The sequence below is a fragment of the Glycine max genome, chromosome 1 (genome assembly GCF_000004515.6).
Source record: "Glycine max cultivar Williams 82 chromosome 1, Glycine_max_v4.0, whole genome shotgun sequence".
In the NCBI taxonomy this organism is placed as follows: Eukaryota; Viridiplantae; Streptophyta; class Magnoliopsida; order Fabales; family Fabaceae; genus Glycine; species Glycine max.
The window spans coordinates 49277218-49285449 of record NC_016088.4 but is presented as its reverse complement, the minus strand read 5'-3'; the positions used below and the strand labels follow the sequence as shown (position 1 = coordinate 49285449).

Genomic DNA, 8232 nt, shown 5'->3' with positions numbered 1-8232 from the left:
TATTATTCTGGTCACAAGGGGTCCTTAAATTCTCTGTCATAGAAAGATTAACAAAGTTTTTATGCAGATCATAAGAATTAAAAAAATAGAGAGATTGAAACAAAAACAAGGAACCTGTACCTGCTTTACTTAACTAAATACAAATCAACAAAAAAACAACATAAAATCTACATGTAGTTGTTAATCAAGGACTGAAACCAAACATGTGTACCTCAGGAAGGTTGGATTGGATTGAATTATACATCTAATGGCTGTTGTTTATTCTGAGATTGTTGAGACCTTCTTTCTCTATTCACAAACCATTGAGCTGTTCTTCTTGCAATTGGAAACCAAATCTGCCTCATTCTTTCCTCTTTAAGGTTGTTTTGAAGGGAAGAAGAATCCTTGAAGACCCTCATTTTCATGCCTAAATCTCCAAATCTAGAGACAGCAGTGATTTCTGACATTGACCTTTTCTCACCGGGATTCGCATACTTTGGTGCATGAGTTGATTTCCCTGCAGAATCTGATGTAAAAAGAAGATGCTTATCTGAAACTGATTTGATGTTGTTCAGTACACCAACTTTGCTCTCAAATGAAATCTTCCTCTCCATCTCCTCCTTAATATTCATAATTTGCTCATTTTCCACCACCCCTCTTGTACTAGACATCATGTCAGCATTTGATTCCAAGTTGCTGAATCTGTTGCTTGATGCATCGTTCAGCATCTCCGAATTCAGAAACATAAGGTCTGAAGAACTCACGTTGCTCCACCTGTGCTTGAACACAACATCAGATATAGTAATCCTGTGGTTGTGTTTGTGATATCCCTTCTGATTACCATCACTATCTTCTGCTCCTTTTTCAATGAGGAATTCTTCTTCCTTGACGTACTTTCCCGTTTTCCGAAAGCTGCTTCCAAAACTGAATCTTGATGAACCATGATGCTCTTCCTCTCTCTGGACAAAGATCTCTATGTTAGATTCTTCACCTACCTCTGACTGGTTTGCTAGCCTCCTTAAACTGTTTGAATATGTGAAGGTTGTGTGGTCCTCAGGGTTGACTCTGTGCCTGCAAATAGGACAGCTAGAGTGTTTTTCAAGCCAGTGGTCTATGCAATCAATATGAAAAGCATGCTTGCACTTTGGTAGAAGTCTGAGAATTTCAACATCTTCAAACTTTGATAAGCACACTGCACACTCCAGCCCTTCCTTTGACCCTTTGAGTGAAGAGAATCTGAAGAAGGGGAGTGATTCTATGACATTCTTGTCAATTCCTGAGAATCTAGATCTTGATCTAACAAAAGGGAGTTGATTTTCTGTGTCTCCAACGGGCGAAGAAGCGCAGCGTTGACAGAATTTTGCATACATGAGAAGAAAGAATGTGAGTAAGAACATGACACCAAGGATTCCTATGACAACAGCAAGGCTTGGTTGGAAATTGGAGACAGCATCTCCTGAAGGTGCAGCAGTCTGTGCTCTAGCATGGAAACACAAGACTGAGTGAACCAAAAGGATAACACCACAAAGTTGATTCATGGTTCTTGTTCTCCTCAAGCATTCTGCAGCAAAAGTGCTAATTGATGATGAGTTGAAAACTTAGGAATTTATAATGGGATGGTTGGTGTGCATGGAGACATTATTCATTATTCAATGATTCATTGATCCTCCCCCAAGTAGCAACCCTTCCTTATGTCAGTTTTTTCTTGGTTTCTTCTCAGGCTACGTTTTGCGTCTGAATTTGATTCTTCATTTAAAATATTAAGGACTCATCTGTAGTGACACAAGGTGGTGGGGTTGGTCTACAATTGTATTTATACAATTGTATTTAACTCCGATTTTTGACTTGGAAGGCGTGTCCTAGTGACACATGGTATAAATATGACAAAGCCAAATTTCTAGTTTAATCCTTACGCCACCTTGCTGCTGATAAGACATGGAACATTACTCCTTAATTTCACCTTGTACCTGAATTTTTGAACTGAACCCCGTTTGGTTTCTTCTGTACTACTTAATCTGATTCATGAAAAATTCCATATCTTTCAGTAACTTGGTAAATTAGCATTTTAAAAAATAATTTGATAGACATGCATGATAAAATTTAAAAGTTTTTACTGGTTAATCAATCATATCTCTTTTTCAATATATGACTTTTTAAGATAATTATCATAAAAGTCGATAATTTTTTTCTACATGATAGTTTTGATAATTAAGTATATGTTTATATTGAAGTTTAAGATGTGCTTGTTTTAATTCAAATTTAATGGATAAAAACAAAATAAAAGTAAAAATACGGGCCCCAATCCTTTGACAAAATTACTTTTTTCTCAAAAGTATTTTTTCACCTGAAAATCAAATAGGGAAGACAAAAGTCATTTGTCAGGAGCGTTCAGGAGCGCTTAACCAATGGCTTGATGACCAAAGGGTGCAGAAATACCCTTGAAAACCCCAAAAAAACAAATGTCAAAAGTAATTATCACCTAGGAAGCACGAACATCTTTCTTGTTTAAAGTGTTGCCGTGTATAACATGTTTTTGACATGACACTCTCCGACGTCTTTTTTATGAAATGTTTAATTTAATTTTTTTTTTTTTTTGCTTGAATACTTAACTTGACACATTTACACAATTCATACACTTTAAAAAATATAGAAAGTTGGTTTAAAAGATAAATATACTATCAATTTAGATATTTTATTATATATTATTCATATTTTATTTTATTAACATCTTTATGTTTGTGTATGTATATGGTATCCCTATGTTTTAGATTTTAGATATTAATCCTGTTGAAATATTGTGTCGTGTTTGATGTAGGTATTAGAGTCCGTGATTCATATGTTATCACATCACATCCCACGAGTGAAGGAGTTAGGTTCAGTCAACCTTTGCAGCTTAGGCAAACCATCAAAGACATGGATCTTAACACACCAGAAAAATGGCACACGCTTTTAAAAGATGCTATTATTATGATCTAATTATCAACCTCTAAAAGTACAAGAAAAATTAGATTGACAAGAAAAATAAAAGATAATCTGATCTGGCTGCATCTAGTGTGGAATATTTGGTGACTGATATATATAGCTTTATCTAGAATTAATATAATATCAATGCTCAATGATGATCATGAATCCTCTTCACTAACCTTCCTAACAACCTGTTATATTCCTATCAATTCTTATATTTTATCAATAGAGGCCAAGTTAACTGTATTAGTTTCGCTGACCCTGCAAAAGAAGAAACTTAAAAAAAAAGTGTTGAAAAACGATGTTAACAAACGAATTCCAAGTTTGATTTAGTCAATTATAGTACAGCAATCAATAAAGGACATGCTTGTCTTGCTGCTGCCTAATCAAAGCTGTAATGTTCCAAGACTTCGTAGCAAAGAAGTAGAAGGTAATGTTAGACGTTTGGTCAAAGCAATGTTTTGTTTTTTTCCTTGCTTGTACGGTGACAACACTAGGGGAAAAGATAATGCTAATGATACGTGATAAACACGAAATAGTTATGGGTGAAATTATTGCCGTTTGGAACATTGCCCTATTTAAACTCTTAACATTAAAAATAGTAATTGCTAGATTTGGATGATTATTATTTATTATATGTTGCTAGATGAGGAAAAATGAGTAAAAGTAAGAGTTTAATTTTGATAAGTATTATCAATGTTGAATCACGTGTAACCACACTTTGAAACACATGGCTAGATAATAGTGTAATTGTGCTAAGAAAACAAAATAATATTAATAATAAAAAAGAGTTTAATACCTAGTAAAACAATTTTACATTATAATAACTTATCATTGAATTATTTTAAAATAATTATTTTAAAAGTTAATAAACTTTATCATGTATAATAAATTATAATTAAATGATTATGTAAAACTTTTTACATTATTAATGCATAACCCATTTTCTCATAAAAGAAAATGTGTAAGATTTGAAGCTCCATAGCTAGAAATAGAAGCTGGCCTAACAACTCTTCGTCTCTTTCTTATTGATACCGATCTTCGTTTGGGCATGGAGAAATCAAAGAAAAATGGCAGTTAGTTCACCAGTGTCATTAATTCCCTTGAGAAATAGAGGGGTCTGGAAGTGAATTTTGCCCATACCCTTTTCACTGGCCTTGTCACGTTTCTAGAATGGGGAGTTTGGAAGAGAAAGGCATCGGTGGGAGTGGAAAATGGGTGCAGATTTTCTGGAAACTTGACGTTTAGTGATGAACAATATTCAATGCAACGAGCAATCAAAACCACACGTATTGGATGAGCCAATGTAAAGAGGCATATGCATGACGTTTGTTGTGTTCCTGCAAGTACGTTGCATCTTCAACTACACACGAGTATCTATCTTGTGCAATCATAGTAAAGTTACTTAACTCATTTTTAGTACCCCAACATGCCATATGACATTTAAAAACTTTTACCTAAATTTTCTTTCTACTCCTAATAGTATAATATTTAATGTCTTAAAATAAGTTATACAATTATCTTCCCATTTTCAAGTACTGTCATCAATTGTCGTTCGTTTATATAAGCAATCATTACTTATAAGAACTGCTAAGTCAATTGTACAAGAACTAGTTCTTAAGTTTAAGAACTCCATAAACAACTCCCTTGGAAATGCTCTAAGAAAAGCTAAAAAAGAATTGCTACAAGGGATTGGTCATCCTCACCTTTTGAAATCCTGTTTGGTGCACAACACTTCTTAGCAATCTGGAAACATTACTATACTATTGATCCTTAGACAGATAATGCTAGCTGGGCCACTATTAAATACAACTGCAAACTTGATTGCATTGGCTGCAAGTAAATAAAGCGGGATAGCCAAATAAGTTATTAAAGTGTATACAGAAAAATGGTAGGAATCTCATTCATCTATACAAAAATTAAAGCTCGATTTCCCTGATTCTCCTGTTGAGAACTTTAATATTAAGGTACAACGGTACAAGATTAGCTGTGGGAAGAGGCAGCAGGATTGCCGTTTGCTACTGTCCCCAAAACTGCATTGCCCTCTGCAGCGGCCTGGTCTTCGTTTGCATGGCGAACAAACTCCTCAGGGGTCATGTGAGAACCATGGCATGCACAGACAATTCTGACTTGGTTAGTGCTGTATTTATAAGTAACACCAGAAATTGTCCTTCCATTTGGACCTGAACCTGAGGTGGATACCCAAGGCAGATTTGGGTAAGAACCACATCCACCAAATTTCACATCTGCAGCAAGACCTGGCTTAATATTTGAAAAATCAATGATGGCACCTTCTCCTGTTGATTGGCCTGATACATCTTTGGCCCTAAGGTTTGTGCTTCTTGCTTTCACATCTTCAGGTTGTGAGGAGGAGCCTTCTTCATTGACACGCTGTTTACCATCTCCTTTGGTTCGTTCTAACGGCCTTCCTTCATAAGGCATGGCCTCGGATATATTGTTTGAGATTACTTGTAGTGCAGCTATATCCACACATTAACAATATAATGTCATTTCCACTAAAAGTTCGGAAGATCAATCTTGTAATTTTTACAATTATCAACGAACAAATAGAGCTTGTAATTTTTACAAGAATATATTAAACTGCAATCTGAACAGAAAAGCAAACATTTATAACCTTTAACTTTCCTGACATAAAAGTTTAATATTTCAGTCTTACAGGAGATCTAACATATATGGTTTTATTTATCAAGCTTGTAACCATGATGCATTTCAGAATATATACACAATCCAAAACATTTTAACAATTTATCGATCTGACATGCACATCTTGGAAGTTTGAGTTTGGAAGATCAATCATTTAGCAATATAAACCATTCATACAACAAGTACCTGAGTTAATTGGACCTCTGCCAACAAAGGAAGGGTGTAACTGTTGAGGACGAGAAACCAAACCCCATGAGTTGTCCTTCTCCAACATGGGAAGCTGAACAGGTGAATATCCAAACATCACAGGCAAATTCCCATTACTCACAGATTGGGCTCCTAAGTGTTCACCAGTTGCAGTAGGCATCACATGCATCACTCCAGGTATCTGAGGGCTTGGTGCCCCAACAGAGCTGGACTCTTTTACTGAAGGGTAAGGTACATTCATTGTATTTACAGGTTGAACAGAAAAGGAAGCACCATAGGTCATGTTAGCATGCTTAAAATCTTTTTCTGATGACCCAGTAAACCTCTTCTGCCCACTAAAGTCAGTAGCATTTGAGTCAGCACTTCCACGAATCTCTTTTGCTGCATCGGAAGAAGCACTAACTCTAATAAATCCTTTGGAACCATCACTGTGGTGTGAGATGGGCCTGGAGGTGGAGTTCTCAGTCTCAGAGTCAGCCACATCTTCATTTTCTGCAGTCGAACCCTCCTCTGTTATAGATATATGAGAGGCTCTAGCCCTGTCATGTAAATCGGCATGAACATCACTGTCATGCTTCTTTTGATCACGTATCTCATCAAAAGGCATTTTTCGCTTATTTGCTGCCTCTGACCTTTTATCTTCCTCAATTTCAACAGGTTTATTACTGTTTGCAACCAGAAACCCTCTCCCGTTTAAATTCAAAGAAGCATTGTCTTCTTTGGCCTTTGAAAGGTCACTAAAGAAGTTCTCCTCAGGCTTTGGGGAATCAGTTCTTCGAGTCCCAGTAATAGATTCAGGCTTCTGAGGAACGTTATCAAACATGCTCTTAAAGTCATCCACCATTTTGCCACCCCTACCAACTTCTTCAGCCCTAGTATCTGAGGAGCTACCATTCTTACCCTTGGGTTTGGCTGATGAGCCTCCAAAAGATAAACCCAAGCTGAGCTCAAGCCCACTCTCATCCTCCATATTGTAATCTGAGCCTATCAAAATTCAAAACTGATCAAACTACTTGCTTGCCTTATCTTCCATGCTACTCCCTACTCATTAGCCCACCTTTTCACCATAAGTAACCATCCTCAGATATCTGCAATAAGTTTGCAGTCAAACAAAGCAAGCCATTATCAGTGGCATAACACAGGTTTACCGAATATCTGTACCTAAGTTTGAAGTCAAACAAGGCAAGGCATTATCTGGCATATCACAAGTTTACGGAATGAAAAATATTAACAAAATCATGGTTTTCACTTCGGATAAAACAGATACAGTTTCTTAAGTATTGTTTGTGCTGTTCTTCAATCAGAATCCAAATTTCATCTCAGTAATTCATGTAATAAAAAGTTTACATTAAAGGATTATGCGGATTATCAAGGTGAAATTCCAATTCTGATTGGAGAAAAACAAAACAACACCTAAAGGATTGTATCTAAGTTTTCTTCTCTCACTAAAGGTAAGAGACATAAAAACAAAGAACTCGTTCCTGTCTATATTATCAAGGATGGGACAGATTTCATTAATATAAAATTCCATGTGGAAGCTTAAGACTCCCTTGAACCATCATACACCATCTAGAGTATGTTATAGTCAAACAAACAACAAATTAGTAATTAAAAAAAAATCCAGCAAAACCAAACACTTTCAAATAAAACTTCAAAATGTACTGCAGATTAGAAAAATTACAAATATTCAAAATAGACTCAAAACAGAAGAAAAAGAAAAACGTATCAAATGAAAGACCTCACCTCACCCCCGAATCCTGATCCAAATCTTCCCTCTCAGTCTCACTCTCTCCGAGCAAGCTCTTTTTTTTTTTCCTCTTCAATTTGGAAACTTTAGTGTCCCAAAGGGTTCCTTGAAGATTAAGAAAAGATGGGTAAGGCTCCGATCGGAGATCCAAAGCTTACCCTGCGAAATGCACGATGCGAGAAGGAGATGGATAAAAAGCACATAACAAGGAAATTAGGGTTCACATGGCAATGATAGAAAAGTGGAGAAGATCAATAGCATAATAATAGGGGAAAACTGGGATACCTGGAATTGGGAAGAGGAATGATAAAAAAACCCTAGGTCAGGTCTGCATCTCTCTGTATCAGTGGAAGATTGAGACTGTAGAGAAAATGCTTTTAAAGGATAACATTTATATATATATATATATATATATATATATATATATATATATATATATATATATATATATATATATATAATAGTAATTTCCTAACGTTCGCATGCCAATGTGACGTTGGATTCCATTTATTTTAATGATGATATATACACTTTTTTTTTATGACAGATATATACACATTATTGTTTAGTAGGTGGGTGCAGTTGATTAAAAATTGAAGTCTAAACTCTAAACTACTTTGGATTGGTTGAATCAGATCTATCAATTATTTTTAGTTAATTCAACACAAATC

General features: G+C 35.5%; 2 protein-coding genes across 2 annotated transcripts; both read right to left on the bottom strand.

Moving 5' to 3' along the window:
• Positions 1-1757, bottom strand: LOC100803207 (E3 ubiquitin-protein ligase ATL42). Its single transcript, XM_003517018.5, has one exon. It carries the CDS (start codon positions 1515-1517, stop codon positions 237-239), a length of 1281 nt encoding a protein of 426 aa, XP_003517066.1. The 5' UTR covers positions 1518-1757; the 3' UTR covers positions 1-236.
• Positions 1758-4681: 2924 nt separating this feature from the next.
• LOC100802688 (ninja-family protein mc410) lies at positions 4682-7956 on the bottom strand. Its single transcript, XM_003517017.5, has 4 exons — positions 7847-7956; positions 7558-7720; positions 5794-6902; positions 4682-5423 (listed from the first exon to the last, which is right to left on the bottom strand). The coding sequence occupies exons 3-4, from the start codon at positions 6782-6784 to the stop codon at positions 4927-4929; spliced, it is 1488 nt and encodes a 495-aa protein (XP_003517065.1). The 5' UTR covers positions 6785-6902; positions 7558-7720; positions 7847-7956; the 3' UTR covers positions 4682-4926.
• Between the last annotated feature and the right edge of the window lie 276 nt (positions 7957-8232).

What these genes read in the sequence shown, in the direction of transcription:
- LOC100803207 (XM_003517018.5), bottom strand. Translation starts at nt 1,517, where the DNA reads ATGAATCAACTTTGTGGTGTTATCCTTTTGGTTCACTCAGTCTTGTGT.
- LOC100802688 (XM_003517017.5), bottom strand. Translation starts at nt 6,784, where the DNA reads ATGGAGGATGAGAGTGGGCTTGAGCTCAGCTTGGGTTTATCTTTTGGA. An exon ending in CAGAGGTCCAATTAACTCAG is followed by an intron (nt 5,424 to 5,793) that starts GTACTTGTTGTA and finishes GTGTGGATATAG; the next exon opens with CTGCACTACAAGTAATCTCA.